Source organism: Elgaria multicarinata, chromosome 3, assembly GCF_023053635.1.
Source record: "Elgaria multicarinata webbii isolate HBS135686 ecotype San Diego chromosome 3, rElgMul1.1.pri, whole genome shotgun sequence".
Classification (NCBI taxonomy): domain Eukaryota; kingdom Metazoa; phylum Chordata; class Lepidosauria; order Squamata; family Anguidae; genus Elgaria; species Elgaria multicarinata.
In genome coordinates this window covers 29,024,017-29,044,222 of record NC_086173.1, presented here as the reverse complement: position 1 = coordinate 29,044,222, position 20,206 = coordinate 29,024,017, and the positions used below count along the sequence as shown (strand labels likewise).

At 46.7% G+C, this 20,206-nt stretch overlaps 1 protein-coding gene across 1 annotated transcript in view; it reads left to right on the top strand.

Annotated features, from left to right (window-relative positions):
- Positions 1 to 4,985: 4,985 nt before the first annotated feature.
- Positions 4,986 to 20,206, top strand: part of FMNL3 (formin like 3) — a 109,695-nt gene continuing 94,474 nt past the window's right edge. Inside the window, exon 1 of the mRNA XM_063119772.1 lies at positions 4,986 to 5,182. Coding sequence (XP_062975842.1) covers positions 5,066 to 5,182 — 117 coding nt within the window. The 5' untranslated portion in view covers positions 4,986 to 5,065. The remainder of the gene's footprint in view (positions 5,183 to 20,206) is intronic.

The window sequence follows — 20,206 nt, the reverse complement described above, 5'->3', positions numbered from 1 at the left end:
ACTGGTGTGATGAAGAGGAAATTTCACCAAGTTCCCCATCGATATATACAAATAACACCTGCTGAAATTCCCTTTTCAATACAACTGTTAAAGATACAGGAGCCCTGTTCTCCTTTTCATTTGGTCACCCTAAATAAATGCCTCACACACATCAGCATTGAGGCCTGAGGTGCCTTCGAGGGGAGATTGTTCCACAGGGCAGGTGTTGCTGCTGCTGCAGGGAAAGGCCCTCTCTAGGTCGCTGCCAAATGGAAATCTGTAGGCCACAATACAGGCAGCAGGGCCTCCCCTGAAGATCCTAGGCGCCAACACTAGGCTGCTTCAGCACCTCCTGAAAACAACTCTGTTTCGAGAAGTCGTCCTCAACTGACTAGCCACTGTTTTTCTGGTTCCTTTGGTTTCAAATTGAACAATTTTAATATGCTTTTAAAATCTTCTTTGTTTTACTGACAAGTATTACCCAGAGGACCTTCTCTTCTGCTGCTCCCAGACTGTGAAATGGCTTGCCGGAGGAGACTGGTCAACTGATTTCTTCCGGCAGGCATACCCAGTGGAATTTTAGGATGCTTTTAGGATGTTTTAATCATGTGTACTATGTTTTTAATCAATTTTATGTATTTATACTTATTATTGTTCCCGCCTTGATCCAAATGGAAAGGTGGGTAAGAAATATTTATTATTATTCCTATGTTTACCACTCTGGAATCTGTGTTAGATAATTGAGCAGTATATACATATTGATGATGATGATGATAACAATAATAATAATAATAATAATAATGGCCTGGGAGGTTAGACTTTCCGTGAGGTAACCTGGTCCCAAGTCGTATAGGACTTTGCCAACTAATGCCAGTACCTTAAATCTGGCTCAGCAGCAGACTGGCGGACAGTGTAAATCCTTTAGCACAGGCGTAATACGTGCATGGTAAGGGAGACAGGCCAGCATTGGGTGGTATTCTTGTACGTGTGGCATTTTGCTGTTTGATAGAGCCAGTTGATCTTTGTGCATAACTGAAGGGCGAGTGGATTAAGAGGGAGGTTTGTGAGTGTGTGTTTATACATTTACAAGATCCTCCAGGGCAACCTTCCCCAACCTGGTGCTCTCCAGTTGTTTTGTTCTTCAACTTCCATGAGCCCCAGATAACATACCCAATGACTAGGAATGCTGGGAGTTGCTGCCCAAAACGTCAGGAGGGCACCAGGCTGGGGAGGGGTGCTTCAGGGCTTAATTTTAGCAAATGGCTCTGCCTCCCTGTTAGTTTGCAGTGGCAGTGGGTGAGTCCTGGATGCTTTCAAGTTACATAAAATTCTTATTCAGGCAATGATGGTCAGAGCAGAAATTAAAATAAAAGGATAAAGCTACATTCTCAGGCTGGCATTAAAAAGGTTGCCAACTGACCAAAAGAAATGGCTCAACCTGCTCCTGTGTTAATCTGCAGAAGGGGAAGATTTTTATGGCATGGAGATACATGGTAGTCTGGTCAAAGTCTGCACATCCATCAGCTCTTAAATTTAAAGGACAATGGAGCAGATGGTGGCAATCCTAGATGCTAATTGGATAACAGGGCAAAGGATAAAACTTTGGGCCATGCCTTGAGTCTCCTTAGGGATGGGAATTTCTCATATGCCCAGGAATGGGCAAGCTGTGGCCCTCCTGATGTTCTGCCCTGCAACTCCTATCAGCTCTAGCCAGGCCAACCAATAGTGAGGGAAGGAGGGAGTTGTAGGCCAAAATATTAACTGCTGTATCACAGGCGGACCTTAATAAATGAAATTTCTTCATCACTGCATCTTGTTGGGAGAAAGCTTTCCTTGCTGTTCTCTGTGATTTGATGAACACAACTCTCAAAGGCACAAAGAGGTGTACAAAATTATGCATGGTGTGGAGAATGTAGATAGGGAGAAACTTTTCTCCCTCTCTCAAAATACTAGAAACCCGAGTCATCCTGTGAAGCTGATTGGTGGGAGATTCAGGACAATAAAAGGAAGTACTTCTTCATACAGCACATAGTTAAATTATGGAATTCACTACTACAAGATGTAGTGATGGCCATCAATTTAGATGTCTTTAAAAGGGAGTTGGATAAATTCCTGGAGGCAAAGGCTATCAATGGCTACTAGCCCTGATAGTTATGTGCTACTGCTAGTATCTGAGGCAGTAAGCCTGTGTGCACCAGTTGCTGGGGAACATGGGTGGGAGGGTGCTGTTGCTTTGTTGGTCCCTGGCTGACAGCTGATTGGCCACTTTGTGAACAGAGTGCTGGACTAGATGGACCCTTGGTTTGATCCAGCATGGCATTTCTTATGTTCTTAAGAGCCCTGTCGGAAAGAAGGTAACTCCTAACATGAGTGCATGTTACAGACAATCAGAATCTCCCTGAGTAGGCTGATCAGATACAAAAGAGCGGAGGACTCCTGACCAATAATAGCAGAGCAAGAGGGGATTGTGGCAGGTGTAGTTTGTCATGCGTGGCTGTATCTGCTCTACACACGCATTCAAAATGCAGGTGTCCTCCTTTGCATCAACTGGCTGCCCAATCATTGCAGCTTGTACCTGCACCAAGCATGTAATTTTAAAATAATAATCGGTGCTACATGTTAAGTTTACAGACGCTTGCTAATAACATGTTATGAAGGGATGGGCTAATTCACCCAGCGGGCAGCTGCAAACCAGGGTTCGCCACTGAGCATACACTCAAAAATCCCTTTCAAAAGTTCTAATGGATATGCCTAGAGTGGCCTACATTCATTCCTGAAAACGTCTGACTGTAGATCAGGGGAGATATAACCTCTTTCAATCCGAGGTCCCAATTCTGTTTGGGAGAAGCTCCCCATGGTGGGCAGGGCAAAGGGGGCAGGTCCAAAATACCAGCATATTTTAATTTAAGGCTCTTATTGCCAGTAACAAAGCCTAAGAAGCATTTCAATGTTTGAGAATGGGGTAGGGGGGTGCTCAAAAGCTGATTGGTGTTTGGGGAAAAGAGGTATGGCCATCTGGGTAACACCAAACCAGACTGAGACCCTAGGAGGGCTGGATTTGCCCCCCTGCCTGAGTTTACCCACACCTGCTGCAGAAGTTCTTCCAGCTTCCTTAGTGGTGGGGAGGTGGAGCGTCCATCTATCAGCCTTCCCCAACCTGGTGCCCTCCACATGTTTTGGGACTGCAGTTCCCAATATCCCCAGCCAACCTTGCCAGAGCTGCCATCAGTCATGGTTGTGTGGTGAATGGCTGTGCCTCTAGAATACAAGTGTTTCCCAACTCTTGTTTGTGGCCCAGTCATAAGAACATAAGAAGAGCCCTGCTGGATCAGACCAAGAATCCGTCTAGTCCAGCATTCTGTTCACACAGTGGCCAACCAGCTACCTACGGGAAACCCACAAGCAGGACACGAGTGCAACAGCACCCTCCCACCCATGTTCCCCAGCAACTAGTGTAGGCTTACTGCCTCTGATACTGGAGGTCATAAGTGTGTGTTCTTCAAGATATAGCCTATTTGGAGGAATTCTGGTCGTGCGCCTCCGGGGTGGGGACAGACAAGGATGCGAAGAAATGGCCGATCCGGGATCTACCATGCCTATCCCGAGCTCGTCCGCTTGGGGGCAGCCGTCCCTTTCCCTGCAGCCAAGGCTCGGGTGCCTCGGAGTGGGCTGGGCAGGGCTGAGTAACGGCTCCCTTTGTGTCTTTCTTGACTCCGTTTGCAGCGTGCACACGAGCTTTTTCGGGGGGGGGGGCCCGTCAGTTTCCGGCGGAGGGTGGGCGACGACGACTCAGGCCTGGGCCTTGTTTGACTTCTCCCATCCGCGATTGGGTTTCGCCCCGATCCTACCACGTTGGGAGTTAGGCCCACGGATTTCACCGGGAATGACTCCGCAGTGAACATGCTTAGGAGAGCAGCCGCCTTGGTTTAGGGTCAGACCCCAACCAAATTTACTCAGAAGTCAATCCCGTTGACTTCAGGGATTCGCCCCCAAACGCGGATCTGTGCAACTGAGACCTTTGCTCAATCGTGGTTGTAGAACCACGGGGCTGCGATCCGAGGCACGGTGGGGGAGGAGGGAGACTACAATCCACGGGGTTTACTTCGAAGTAAACAGGCCTCGGATCCCTCCAGCTCCAAGTCATGCATGCACAGGATTCCAGCCCCAGTGGTGTGTCTCTGCTCCACGATTCGTCCTGCACTTTTTCAGTGCAACCGAGGGCAGGAGATCGCTTTCTGGTGGATCGCACCGCCCCCTGCGGCTGGCCCAGAAGCGATCCACATATTTACTTGGGAGTAAGCTTCAATGAGCTGAATAGGAATTACTTCCGAGTAAACACGGGCACGGGGTTGCTGGCCCTTCTGATGTCCTTGAGCAAGCGTGCATCCTCGGGATCACGGAACATAGTTATGCCTTGATTGTGAAGAGGTCCCTGATAGGCACGCTTGCTGTATAAACAGATTAGTGGACTCCAGGATCCTGTTCTTCATTGTTTTCCAAGCAGGCCATGCCGGACTGAAGTCGGTTCCCCCCGATGTACATACTTGCATGTCGTTTTGCTGTGTGTGTGTGTCTTTTTGTTCAACGCTTAGAGCTCCCCAGGCAAACATCTCTGGGGAGTCTATCCCCACTGGGATCGCCAGGGTAGAAGGGGCAATACCACCGGCTCAACAGGCTAGCGGCAGCGGCGCGATCCGACGGCTGTTTTCTCAGGAGTCGCGCCTCCTTTCCGACCCGGGTTCCTGGTGCGGAGCGCAGCCTGGAGGGGTCGCGAAGAGGCCCCGTTACGGGCCACCGCGCTTCTGACCTGGGGGGAGCCCCACGCGCGGGCCAGGAGATGGTTTCTGAGGGGGAGGGAAGGCGGCAGGGAGGGAGCGAAGGCGCCGTCCTCGCTTTCTGTCCGCTGGGCGGGCGATGTCTTCAGGCGGGCGGTGCCGGGGGCGGGCCCGACAGCCCCGGCCTGTCCCAGGCCGGGCAGCGCGGGAGGAGGGACTGGGAGGCTGCCGTCCACGGCGGCTCCGTTCCACACGGACACCCAAGGAGGGCTGAGCCGTCCCCGCCTCCCCGGGAGCCGCCTGGGCCGGGGATGGGGAACACGGAGAGCGGGGAGCCGGGCGGGGGGTCCGGGCTGCTGCCGCCCCCGCCTGGGAAAGTGCCCATGCCGGATCAGGGGGAGCTCGAGGAGAGATTCGCGTTGGTGCTGGTGAGAGACCCCTCCCTTGTCCCACCCCCCTCCTCGCCGAGCGAGCCCCGCGTCGATCCCTCGCCGCCCCTGCGCTGCCACGGGTAGATTCCCTGCAGAGTCCCCCCCAAAAATCGCCCCAGTACCTCTGGTTCCTGCGCGAGGGATTCCTAACCCAGCCTCTCCATAGGAAAAGCGAGGGATCGTGAACCTCGGCTCCTTCCTCTCCCTCCCCAACTTTTCCAGACACGTTTCCTGGCCCCATCAGATATGAGACACCATTCTGGATCCTTTCCTTCCATGCGATTTTAGCCCCTGCGGGTTGTGTCCATGATCTCCTCTTGTTCTGTAGATCCTCCTCTTCAGTCCTTGCTTGATCGGGTCTCTACGAGTCGATCCCCTTGCCACTCGATCCCTGTGCCACCAGTTGCTGATGTATTCCAGTGACTCCCCTCTTTCTTCACCGCAAGATTTCCAGCACGTTGGCCTTCTTTTTGGTAGATCCGCTAAGCTAGAGTTTTCTCCTAAATTCCCACTCTCCGCTGTGATTACCAGATCCGCGTGTTTCTGCTAGATCCCTGATCTGATCTCAGATTTATTACTAGCTATCCCCTGCAAAACCCATATTTCTGATTTTCTTAGCACTGTACATTCCTCAATAGTTTATTTTTTACCCTCTCATACTACAAACTCTTTCGGCTCTAACAGATTCAGCCCTTTACCTTCCTGACAGAACCTGTCACCTTTCCATGTAGATCTCCCGGCTTTTCTTTGAAATTTCACCTGTATATCTTACTGCTCTGGCCAAGATGGGTTCTTGACCAGGAGGAATCAAGAATCGAATTATCTCTCCTCCTCCTCCTCCTCCTCCTCCTCCTCCTCCTCTTCTTCTTCTTCTTCTTCTTCTTCTTGATCTCTGCACCATCACCACTGACTGACCAATATTAACAAACATGATCCCCAATCTAAATGCTGCTTCCCTCATCCCACTTGTCCTTATCCACTCTGAACAGGAATCTCAGATCCTCCCCCCCCTTCCCCCAGCTCCTATGGGCCGTCTTTTCCATTTCCTTTTCAGCTGGATTTCAGGCAACTATATCCCCTGATTCCTCCTGCATTCACAACTCCCCTGACTGTATTATGCTCCCACACATCCTTTGGATCCATGGAGTTGCATGTCTACCCCACTTCCCTTTGAGTGCTGCTAGATCCCTCTTTCCCCTTGGAACCCTGACCATTCCTATTTCAGAGGTTGGTCTCTCTACCCTCTCATAACTCCCTCCTTCCAGGACTTTATGGTTTATCCCTTTCGCAATTAATTGTCCTCCTTTGCTTGAGTTGTGAACCATTTTGATGAGGAGAGGCATTAGCAGTGGTATGGAATCTCTCCATTGCTGTGCTCTGTTGGGATGTGACCAGCATGGATTGCTCAGTATCAGTGGCAGGGTGCCTGTGTATACCAGTTGCTGGGGAACATGGGCAGGAGGGTACTGTTGCACTTATGTCCTACTTGTGGGCTTCCCATGGACAGCTGGTTGGCTACTGTGTGAACAGGTTGCTGGACTAGATGGACCCTTGGGGCTTATGTGGTGTTAAAAACAGTTCTGTTGTCCTTCAGGCCAGTACTGGAGGAGAAGGCAAGGGACTTGGTTTGGACAGTTGGGGAATCACCACCTTCTTATAGTGTTATCTGCTGTGTTCATGGTGGAATGTCCCCAATGTCAGAGCCACTCCTAACTTATGAATGAAAGGAATTGGTGCTTGACTGATCAGCTGCTGCTGGTACCAGCTTTTGTCCAGGAAGAAAAGAGAAGTGACCAGATGGTGCAGGAAGCATGGAGGAGCAGAGTATATGGTCATAGTAAATTGGATCTTGCTGGTACTACACCTCCTTTAGGCCATTTTTAATGGAGAAATGTTCCATTCTTACATGTGAGGCATATGTGGACCTGGGCATAGGCTCCAGGCCAAGTGTCGTGAGATGACTTCAGTGAATTTGACAGATACATTTCCATGATTACTTTAACAGGGTTCATTTGATCCTTTAACCCACATTGGGCCTGTTCAGATGACGCACTAAGCCGTGGTTAGGCCGCCAACCCTTTTGTAGCAAATGGTTAGTGAATGTGCTTAAACCAAGGTTATATAGCCACCATGGTTAGGAATGGTTCACATGACATGCTAAGTCATGGTTCACACAACACACAAAGCCATGATGTTTAGCTCAAAATGCTTAACCACTGTGGCTTAGCCTGTTATCTGAACAGGGACTTTAAGTACTCTTATTTACACAGAGCTGTGGAAATCTTGCCTTTTGGAAGATGGTATAAGGGTTATCTTGTACAATCTTGAGCAGAGGCTACCAGAGATTAATGAATCCAGAATAGGGGAAAACAGATTAACTCAAGATTGTAGCAATGGTCCCATTTGTACCTAGTATGTGGGTGCAAAAAGTATGGTGTAACTGTTTTACAGTGCAATCCAAGACATGGTCTACTCAGATGTATGTCCCATTGAATTCAATGGGGCTTTCTCCCATGTAAATGTGTAAAGTATTGTTTAAAAAAGCCCTATAGCTGCCAGCATTTCCCAGACAGCCATGATGACTGAGGAATGCTGGGAGTTGTCAAACCCTTTTCTGCCTAAACGTGCATAGGATTACGCCCTTACTCTGTATTAATGATTGCGACGACAGAACCAATGTGGTGGAATTCATTCCGGAAGGAATAAATCCCACAGAGCCGTGAGCTTGCTCCTTGAAAGGCGTCAGGGAAGCGATGCGTTGTTCCGAGTGACGCTTAGGGAAGTAGGATGAAATCTGAGAGCTGATCTACAATTCCTTTTTTAAAATTATTTTTGTGACCTTTATATCCCGCCCTTCCTCCAAGGAGCAGGGGACAGCATACATGGTTCTTCTCCTATCCCACCTTGTTTTTTCCTCACAACAACACTGTGAGGTAGATCAGGCTGTGAGATAAACCTTGTTCACATGTTCTCTGGGGATGTGTGGAGGGAGGAGTGGGAACCCATATGCCAACCCCAACCTCGTGCCCCACAATGCCCTCATCGCTTAAGACCTTCATCCATTGAGTAGAAGGCCTGAAGGGGGGATTTTCCCGTCTCCAGCTCACAAAACTTCTGTTCAGCACACAAAAGTCCAGCTCATGCAGCCCCACTCCTCCCTCCCAGGGCCGGGCAAAGCTGGTTCAAGTTAAAGGAAGCCAGATTCCGGCTGGACATCAGGAAAAACTTCCTGACTGTAAGAGCAGTGCGACAATGGAATCAGCTACCTAGGGAGGTTGTGGGCTCTCCCACACTAGAGGCATTCAAGAGGCAGCTGGACAACCATCTGTCAGGGATGCTTTAGGGTGGATTCCTGCATTGAGCAGGGGGTTGGACTCGATGGCCTTGTAGGCCCCTTCCAACTCTGCTATTCTATGATTCTATGATTCTATGGTAATAGGCCCAGGCCAGATAGGAAATGTAGGCTCCATTTCAAACTGCTCATTAAGTATTTTTTTAATCAGTTCTAAATACGTATGAACTAGAACAATTTATAAACAAGGTAATTTAGGCAAGCACTTTTATTCAAGATGTATATAAGACATCACTTCTTCACATTCAGAAATGCTTTACGTGCTTTTCTTTAGGCAAATTCATCATCAACAAAAGAAAAATTAAGCAACTTTGCCCAGGGGGACTCGGAGTAGTCCCCCCTCAAAATCATAGGCCCATGCCAACTCCCCCCCCCCCCCCCGCCCAGCCCTGCTCCCTCCACATGTTCTGAGGACATAGGGGGACAGTGACTGGCCTAATTTCAACTGGTGAGTTTTATGGCTGAATAGGGATTTGAACCTGCAGCTCCCCATTCCTGATTCAACAATCCCAACTGCTACGCCAGCCTTCCTCAACCTGATGCTCTCCAGAGGTGTTGGACTACAACTCCCATTGTCCTAGCCAGCTGGCTCAGGATGATGGGAGTTGTAGTCCAACACATCTGGAGAGCGCCAGGTTGAGGAAGGGGTGCATTACACCCAGCTGGCTTTTATTCTGCAGTATGAGGTGGCAGAATTCTGTGCCGTGCCAATTCAGGCTGTGCAGGCATGGTTGTGTGGTAGTGTTGAAAACTCCCCCATGTAAAAAAGCTCCCTCTCTCAGCCTGTCGTAAGCGAACACATTAGGGCAATCCTAACCTTTACTCTCCAATATGCAAGTTAATCTGCAAGGAGCTTTTTTAGTGGTGGGCAGCTTTCAAAAGCGTTTCTTCCCCTCCCATCTGTAGGCTGACCTGGTATGTACTGGAGTTCTACCAGCTCGCTCTACTCCAAGCAGCCTTTCCCAACCTGATGCCCTCCAGATGTTTGGGACTACAATGCCTACCAGTCCCAGCCAGCATGACCAATGGTTAGGGATGATGGGAGTTGTAATTTCAAACATCTGAAGGACACCAGTTTGGGGAAGGCTAGGTTAGAATGTTGAACTTGTCCAGGGTTGGGCAATTTGTGGCCCTCCAGATGTTTGGGCCTACAGCTTCCATCAGCCCCAGCCAGCATAGCCAATGGTGAGGGATGATGGGATTTGTAGGCCAAACCATCTGAAGGACCACAAGTTGCCCACCTCAGGACTAGGGAGACCCAGGCTCAAATCTCCCTCAGAATTACTCTTGAGAATCAGAATAATTTGACCATCATAGGAACATAGCAAGCTGCCTCGTATTGAGTCAGAGCCTTGGGCCATAGCTAAATGGGGTGAAATCCCAGGGCAATCCCTGGGATCATCCCTGTGCATCTACATGATGCACAGGGGATCCCGGCAGCAAGGAGCCATGATCCCTCCCTTGCCCCAGGATCTCGCCCTCCCTTTCGAGCCTGCTTTTTCCATGGCCTCGGGCTGATCCCGAGACCGGAACGTGTGTGTGGGCGTCGCGGTTTGTCCCAGTTCCTCGCAATTCCTTGCGAGGAGCTGGGACCCGCACACGGGGTGCAGAGCTCCTCAGGAGCTCTGCACTCATCAGGGGTGGGGGAGTGGGGAAATTAATTTTAAATAAAAAACACACAACCTTTTGCTTATGACCGTTCGTGCACTCTTCTTTAACAACAACAACAAAAATGGCAGCCTCTCCCTTCGAGGTCGTCGCGCGCCGCATGTAAACAGAGGGGGAGATCTCGTGATAAAAATATTGCGAGATCTTCACCCCTCCGTCGCACTAGACTGGTAGGTCTAGCTGAGGCCTAGGTCTATCTAGCTCAGTATTGTTGACACTGACAGGCAGCAAGGATCTCCAGGGATTCAGGCAGGATTCTTTCACCCTACCTGGAGATGCCAGGGATTGAAACTGGGATTTTCTGCATGCAAATCAGGTGCTCTACCACTATGTTGCAGGCCTGGCAATGGAAAGAGCACAACATTGGTGGCAGGAGAATCTCTCTAGGAAGCTCATTCCACAACTCTTTGCAAAGTAAAAGTTCCACCTCACCCCTTTCTTTTCGAAGGGAATTTCCTCTTTGCTCTATGATCTTTCATAACAAGATTCTGATACATGAGATATGAATGTTTGAGACTCCAACGCTGCTGATGACCCATTAGAGATGCTTGTTGTCATATGCTTTTGGGGGTGGGTGGAATTCTTTAGGCTTCCCCCCCCCTTCATTTTGGAAAGTTTGTTTGTTTGTTCATTTGAAAAAAAATCACTCCAACCATGTCAGAGTGACAGGAAGCTGACAGCATGTGACACATAGTTCCCTTCTCTATCACCCAGCCTGCAATGGGCAGATTGCTGTTTGAATGATTCCACTTGCACTCAGATTTGTAGAAAAGAAGGTAGTGTGTTAAAAAAAACAAACATGATATTGGGTTGCTAATAATACATTGAACATATGAAGCTGCTTTAGACTGATTTCTACTGTGACTTTCCCGGCTGGAATGAACCTGGAACCCTTTGCATGTGAAGTGCAAAGTACTCCACCTTTGAGCTATGGCCAATATTAACCAAAATTCAGGCTCTCGTAGTGTTGCCTCTTGTGAACTGGGAGCTAAGTGGAAACCGGGTTAATGGTTTGCCTAGGCTGGTCTCTCTTAGTAGTACGCTGATGTTTGGGGGGACCTGTAAGTAGGGCTCTGCGATGCTGCAATTTAGTGGAAGTAGAGAGAGAACACAAGGTGTGGGTGTAGAATTCAGCCTCTCAACTCTCTTCAGTTTTATTTCTTTATTTTAAAAAAGAGTAAGTTTCTAGATCTTATGGTTTTATAACTATTCTTGAAAGCACATGGGCAATGCCTGCTGAAATCTCAGAAATGTGAGTCACCTGCTGGTCATAGAGTTGGGCAGAGTAAGATTTCCAGTGATTGGGGGTTGGTGGTCATTATGCCCTTGTACACAGCTTTTCTCAGTCTCATAGCTAGCAAAACCAGAACAAAGTATATAAACATGGCATAATTCTGCAAAATAGGTGAAATGAATGCAGATTTGCACAATGTGCATAAATGACATTGGTCACATAATGATTTCATTTTTCCTGGTGCAGAATTTGAATTCCCTGGATGCATAATTGGGGTGTGTGTGTGTATGTGTGTGTATGTGTGTGTGTATCTAAATATTGTCAACCGCAAATATTCATCATTCTAATCCCAATGATTTTGGTCCCAGTGATTCATGATGTAAGGAGATGTATTTTTGTCTTCCTCTGGACAGGGTTAAGCATAATTGCTAAGTATATTATAGAGGAAGATAAATACTGAAGTGCTATCTATGATGTAATTTGAGAGCCCACTTCCAACTGAGTCCGTACCTGAAAAAATACAACTTTCCTATAGTGCTATAGAGTGGAACAGAACTAGCTAGTGATGGATCAGATTGATCCACTCTCCATTCTGCATCCAGTGCATCTGCTCTGCCCTGCACTCCATCGAAGTGCATTGCCCCAGTCATAAGCGTTGGTGGGTTTACATATTAGTGCTTGACAGGGCAACCCTATGCATATCTACTCAGATGTAAATCTCATTGTGTTCAGTGGTGCTTGCTCCAAGATAAGAGTGTGTAGGACTGCCACCTAGCATTTTACGTTGGCATGCAGTAGCATTGACTACATTCTGGCTTTTGTACTAAGACAAATTTCACATGTTTTGCCAAAAGTGCGTCTGAGCCTCTATCCTGCTCTTGGTGCGTATGTGTGGAAAACAGGACTGTGGTTTTAAATATGCTTCCAAAAGGCTTTGAAATCAATTGGTGTCCTTGCAGAAAGGTAGATCTACAATCACATTTCAACCTTGCTGCGTTTTTATGTCACCTGTGAACAAATGCATTTATTGGAAATTTCTGTCCACTAGTTCCACCCACGCCCCCATATAATAAAGTTTAGAATCGCTTTTCTCCCCCTCCCACAATTTTTCACATTTAAGCCTTTCTTTGGTTCTATAAAATCTACTGATGGGCTGACAGTTCTTCCAAATCTGGAGAGCGGTGCTTTTGGGGGTGAAACAGGATGCAACACTTCTCATCACCTTTTGCTTTCTTCAACTGCTGCTACTTTTGTTTTGAGGTGGGTGGAAGGAATGGATGAATCTGTTGCTTTTGCTTTTGCTCCCAGATTCAGTGTTTTTAAATCTCAAGTTCTTTCCATCTTGTTTATGAAGGAATTTGTGAATTTTGGTAAGTTTTTATCAAAAAATGAACAGAATTAACATGTGCAGGTAGTTGTTCTTTTAAGTAAAGTAAAAACAAAAACCATGAAGCATCTATGAAATAGACAAGGATTTTCCTCTAGTTTGTCAGTTTCATGATGAGACCACAGAGAAGGGGAAGGAAACAGTGGTAGGATAGGTGAGCAGATACTCTTTAGGGCAAGTGGTGCCCTCCAGATGTTTTGGACTACAACTCCCAGCATTCCTGACTATTAGCCTTCTGGCTAGGGGCTGAACACATCGTAAGGGCACCTGGTTGGGGAAAGCTGCCTTAAAGGATCTGATTTGGCCTTCCAGTTGCAAATCCCCCTCCTCTTAAAAGCAGAGTGCAAAAGACTCATGTTGCTGGTGGGGGGCATTATACATTTATATAAATGACATTGCTTGCTAGTTAGTTTCTAAGTGCAGTTTAAGATGCTGGTTCTGACCTTTAAAGCCCTAAATGGCCTGCTCCCACCCTTCCTTAGGGAGCAACCTTCCTAGCACAAGCTCTCCCGCCCTTTCAGATAGCCTGGGCACGCAGCGATTTGTAAATGTCATCCAAGGAACAGTGGCATTTTCTGGGGCTGGGAGGAGGGCTTATTTTGCAGTAGCCTGGACTTTTGGAATTCCCTTCCTTGTGAGGCCTGCAAAATACTTCCTCAGCTTTTAGAAAATATTTAAAAACATGTTTACTTCACAAACATTTGAACACTTCTCTCTTTTTTTTATTAAATAGATCCCCTCAGATTGTGATTCTTAGATCATTTGGATGTGTTTATTTTAGGCTATCTTGGCATGAGGTGGGACTGAAGGCTTCTCCCTATGTAGTGAATTTGGGGCTGCAACTGAGGTCTAGTTCTCACTGTGGTGGCAAACCTTTCTCTGTGTGTGGCCTGTATGACTTCAGTCTACAGATGTACAGGCCCATTAATTGAATGCTCATTTGTGCAAAGGTTTCTTCCTTCTAGAAAATGAGGACTTCTCTTCCTGACATTCTAGTTTTCTAGGTTGGGGGAATTTGAAGGGAAGAGCATACCATCATCTGAACCTTATGGACTGAAGTGGTACAGGGTAACTAAAATAATCAGGGGGCTGGAACAACTCCCGTATCACAACATTTGGGTCTAGTTAGTTTAGAAAAAAAGGTGAATAGGGTTTATAAAATTATGCATGGAATGGAGAAAGTGGATAGGGAGATATTTTTCTCCCTCTCTCAGTACTAAAACTTGGGGTTATCCAACGAAGCTGAATAGTTAGGGTGACCATATGAAAAGGAAGACAGGGCTCCTGTATCTTTAACAGTTGTATTGAAAAGGGAATTTCAGCAGGTGTCATTTGTATATACTGAGAACCTGGTGAAATTCCCTCTCCATCACAACAGTTAAAACTGCAGGAGCTATACTAGAGTGACCAGATTTAAAAGAGGGCAGGGCTCCTGCAGCTTTAACTGTTGTGACAAAGAGGGGATTTCACCAGGTTCTCCATATATACAAATGACACCTGCAGCAATTCCTTTTTCAATACAACTGTTAAAGATACAGGAGGCCTGTCCTCCTTTTCATATGGTCACACTATGAATATGAGTGTATGTGTAGGGTGACCATATGGAAAGGAGGACAGTGCTCCTGTAGCTTTAACAATTGTCTAGAAAAGGGAATATCAGCAGGTGTTATTTGTATGCATGCAGCATCTGGTGAGATTCCCTCTTCATCACAACAGTTAAACCTGCAGGAGCCCTGCCCTCTTGACCAGATACAAAAGAGGACAGGGCTTCTACAGCTTTAACTCTTGTGGTGAAGAGGGAATTTCACCAGGTGCTGCATCCATATAAATGACACCTGCTGATATTCCCTTTTTCAATACAACTGTTAAAGATACAGGAGGCCTGTCCTCGTTTCCATATGGTCACCCTATAACTGTATGTGAATGTGTGTGCCTGCATGTGCATGGGCAGACACCTGATGCTTTCCTTGGGACTGAAAACATTAAGTACCCCTGGCCTGGAGGGCAGAGCTGCTCCAGAAAAGCTGCATGCCATGTACATGTCTCGTATCACCTTCGCAGTGCTTTCCCTATTAGACGAGGAGATTGCTTCTGCCCACGTATCCTGAGAAAGAGGGAAACAAACTTTCCCTTTTTGCATGGAAAGGCAAAAAGGCAAACGCCAACCTTGAACATATTGTGGCTGTTTACTTACTAAGATATTTTATACTGGTCTCTCTGTGTGTCTATGAGCTTTCCAGTATACCATTTTAAAAGAATGTGAATTTACCTTCAGAGTGAATTTACATGGTCATTTTAAGCAAAAGCAATAGCTTGGGAGTAGTGGTGGGCTTTTTATGTCTTGGCTTTGCTCTTTGGTGTCATTGTTTTGGGCAGTGGGAAACCATGATACGTGATTACCCATAATAGGACAATGGATTACAACAATTTCTATATGTTCAAGTAAGTGATTATTGACTGCTAACCTCATATGATGATGGGCTAAGCCAGGGTGGGCAAGCTATGGCTTTCCCATGTTTTGGCCTACAGTTTCCACCAGCATAGCCAACCAGCATAGCCATCCCATGAAGGATGATGGGAGTTGTAGGCCAAAACATTCAGAGTGCCACAAATTGCCCACCTCTGGGCTAAGCAAATCTGTTTGTTTTTTAAGACTTATACCCCATCCTTTAATCATATTATCAGGTTAGTTTCTCAGGTGCAATCTGCAGAGATCCTATCATGAGGCAAGTTGACCCACTAGCCATACGAAAAAGAACAGACATTGCATTCTTAGGCCTTAGCTAGACCTACCTGTTATCCTGCGACGGAGGAGGGAAATTCTCGCTTTGTGTTTAACGCGAGATCCCTCCTCTGTTTACACGTGACACGCAATGACCTCAGAAGGAGAGGCGTCGCGCCCGCCATTTTTTAAAAAAGGGACAGCAGCGCACGAACGCTCATGCGCAAAAGGTAAGGGTTTTTAAAAAATAAAATAAATTACTTTCCCTGCTCCCCCCCACGCTCCCCCCGATGGGTGCAGCGCTCTTGGCTCCTTGTGAGGAATTGCACGGAGCCGGGCCAACCCGCGGCACCCGACTACACATTCTGCGGTCTCGGGCTTAGCCCGGGACTGTGGAAAGACAGGGGCCAAAGGGGAGGGCGAGATCCTGGGGCAAGGGAGGGATCTTCCCTCCCTGATCCTGAGACCCCCTGTGCTTCATGTGGATGCACAGGGACAATCCCGGGGTCCGCCCTGGATAAAGTCCCATCTAGCTATGGCCTTAGTAAGGCTCACACAGAATGTCCCTGTGGATTGTGTTCTACATTAATCAGTAAAGGATGAGAAAGGCCATTTGGCTTTCACCACTCAGGTACCAAAATTGTAGGAAAGTGCCAAATCACAGATGTGCAGGATTAAAATCCCTCAAGGTTTTGGTTAAAACAGAATGAACTGATTGACATTTCTCTGAGCATTTATTTCGGGCTTTGAGCAGTCTCAGGCAAGCTCCCATTTGTAAGTTTATTTTAATAACCATTAAAGCTAGAACCATGGTTGGCCTTTTCCTTAAAGGACCAAGGAACTTCAAAATAAAGAGAGCAAACTGCTTTTTACTTTTTTTAAAAAAAACCTTTATTATTGCAATCAGTTGTGGTTTTTGAATGCTACGCCCAAACCTACGTTTTAAAAACTATGCTGTGCAAGTTTTAGTCTCTCTTCCCCCTCTTTCTCTCCAGTTTTTTTTTTTTTTTTAAAGGAAAAGAACCCAAGAGAAGAAACCTTATTCAATGGAATCCAGCTGCCTGGCTGGGTTGTATTTCAGAATTTGGACTTCCGGTTTGAGATTTCAAAGGGAGCTGTCTCTGGCAAGGGACTGAATTTCCCACACAGCCATAGACACAATTACTAACGGGATGACGTTATAGAAGCATATGGCATCCCTCCCCACGCAGTTAATTCCGTACGACGTTGGGTAGAAAAGGGTGGAAATAGCTATCGGTTTCCTCTCGGCTCTTTTCCAGTAGGAGAAAGAAACTCGTACATCTTTGCAATGTCCCATCTGGAAGAAACACCCAGGGCTTTATTCTGGCAGGGGGAACTCGAATTCCTTCCTATTCAGAGGGGGAACGGAAACTGGCGTTGAGGGGAAATAACACACCACTCCGCGGCCCAGCGAGCAACCCAGATAGACTCCCCGCAAAGCATGTGGAACCTTCCAACTGGGGAACCAGTTTGGAAGTTCTGTCCAGTAGGATGGGTTGCCAAGTCTCAAACAAGACCTAAACGGCCCAGCCGCAGTATGGCGGCTGGATTGCAGCTGCATTGCATCACTTCCCTGGAAACACATCTCGTCAAGGGGAAGGGCTTAGTTTAGGAAACGTCATTTCAGAAAAGATTGAAGTACTTGTTAGATAAGGGTCTGGGGAATGAGGCAGGGAACCAGAGGTCCTGCGGCCTTATCCCTAGCTTTGACAAGAAAGCAGGGTCTTGTGGGCAGATGTAGGGAGCTGGACTGTAGTCATGTGCCTGGAGGTTGTTGGGGAGAATGCACCCGGGGTTGCTTAGCAACCACAATCTTTCTCCTTCCTGCCCTGGCAAAATGGCTGTTTGTGCTTAGGCCGAAGCCAGTTATGGCAAAAACTGGGAATGGAGGCTGGGAGCTCAGAAAGCCTGACTATAGCTATTCCAAATGTAGTCCCCCTCGGGCGTCCCGTCATTGAATGCCTCAAATCTGCCACCAACATGTCGTGAGATTGTAATTAATGAGCGAAAACAGCAATTGAGGAATAATTAGATACCAGCTGCAACCAATTGCAGGCCTGCAATGCATTGGCTTCTAAGCTGCCAAGTGAGGTTGAGTCTTTGGTGAAGACATTTCGAGCCATGTTGGGAGGGGGAAATGATCTGGCCCTTGAAAGGCAGTACAGCCTAATTGTGGCTTGTCCTTTTCTGAAGACAGCCCCTTTTATCTAGAGTTTGGGAAGTGCAGCCACTTTTAAAGATTTATTGTGTTTTTAATTGTTGGCCTTGGAAATACTTGTATTGCAGGGTGGGATCTAAATTTGATAAACACCTTTATCTGTTGAATTTCTACTGGTCATGCAGCTGTTTAGTGGCACAAATGTCTTTCCCAAAAGAATGGCGGTAACCCCGAATATGGCACTTTGGGTTTAAATTAAACAAAACTCTAAAAGAAGCCATTCTAGTCGGCCCTTCCCTTCCTTAATCGATAAGCCACATTGCACCCACAAGGGTATACAGAAAAAGGTACCCTTCCCCCATTCTAACCTTGCATCTTGTTTTAGCAAGAACTGTCATTTCTTTTCCTTCACACTGTCAACGCTTTTTAAAGACACATCACTTGATCAGGGTAGATGTTCCAAGTGCAGTGTATTTTCACACCTTTTCATAATACACTCTGCTTCCAAGATTCATTTTAAGGACTTTTTAAAAAAAGCAATATGTAGATTTTATTTGGCAATGATTGGGAAAATAAAAGAAAGGGAGGATTTGGAGATTAGATACTGGTACACCATTGGCATTGGCTGGTAGCTAGCAGCCACAGACAAGGGTCTGAATGCTCTGGGCTGCTTCAAAAATTAAAAAATGCTGCATCTGCAACCTATATAGATAATTCAGCTTTGCATATATTTGCTTATTTTGAGTAGTTTATTTGTTTCCACTAACCACAGGAAGAGACAAAGAATTATGCATGCCACTGAAGCGTGACTTCCTGGCCATGGGAAATCCTGCTTAGTTTTTTCTATTGCTCCTTAGATTTCATCAGGCAATCCCCATACAGATTGAAGCCTATATCTGCAGTTTTAGGGATAGAAGTTTGCTTTTGCAAAAACAAACATTGAGATTCTCTGTATCCAAATTTTGTGACTAATACCAAGTTGTAGACTCATGCCATTGTGGAATACATATTGCCTTCCAGGGAGAGAAAAAAGCAATGCTGACATTGAAGCCATACTCTCTGCCCCTGATTTGACACCAAATGTTGGCTGTATATTTGAAGTCTATTCTCACAGTCATAAGGACTAGAAGCTTACTTATAAAGAACATTTAAATTATTATAATACTGCCAGACATCAGAATCCATGGGTGTGCTGAAATTCTGTGGATTCGTGGAATACTCACAGTCACAGTGGTGTTGTATATATCAAGAAAAGCAGTATGAGGTTACCAATTAGCCAGAAAATTCCTGGCCTTACCTGCTTTTGTGCCTTTAACTGCTGTTTGCTATACAAAGTTCAGCAGGTAAAGATTTTCAAGGCTTGGAGGTAAATATTATCACCTGCATTAATCGCCATAGCAGAGGTGGAAAAGATGGACAAATCTCCTAGTGCAAGAGCAGTTTTATATTTACCTACTTCACACAGTCATGGAGGAGAAATAAGCTACGGCGACTTATTTCCCCTTCCTGCATGTCGGGGGTGGGGATTAGTTTAATTATTCCCGGCACTGTGACTTGTCATGTCATGCGAACTCAGGCAGGGTGGCTTAATACTATGGGTAACAAGCCATCCACAACTCATGGCTTGTTATAGGGCAACACCCATGGCAACAAGCCATCCTGCCTGGGTTTGCGCAACAGGACAAGCCACACAGCTGGGGGTAATTATGGAAATCCTCCTGTCATGCGACCAGCATGCACAGGGAGGGGAAATACATCACCATGGCTTACTTCTCGTCCATGATCATGCAAATCTGGCCATTATCTAAGATGGTATCTGAGTGGTGGATATGAATATCAGCAGTGGTGGATTAAACAATATGGTCTGAAGGCATGTGATGTTCTGGACTTGCTAGAGCTAAGTAGGACTGGGTCTGGTCAATTTCTGGGTGGCTGATTATATACATAGTCTGCAAATTAGCACGCAAACGTTACTAGCGCAATTTTTTACTACCGTACCTTACTGGGAGCTGGCAGAGAGAGGGCAGAGAACTGTATTTCTATGCTCAGTGCAGACGAGTGCTCCCCTCCTCTAGCAGTCTGCTTGGTTTCTAAGCTGGGTGTAGAAGAAGGATACATTTGCCAACCTGCTCCCTCGCCTGCATGCAATTCAGGCACACCTATGGGCTACCAAGCTGGTGCTTAAATGCAAGGCTGACATATGCTTGGCAGGACTGAAGAAAGATCCTTCCCAACTCTAACCTTCCCAAATCCCAGGATGGGAAGGACCAGAAAGAATGCAAAGAATGTCTTTCTATGTGGCTTATTGCATGCGTTCTTGGAACTACCACTGTTGATGTTCATATTCACCGTACAGATACCAGCTCTGATAACGCCGCAGCTACAGAGCCCGCAGTTTGCTGCTGACCAGCTTTGTTTGCCAGTTTGCTACCATTAATTCCCCCCCGCCCCCCGCACATGGCTTTGAACCACTGCTAAA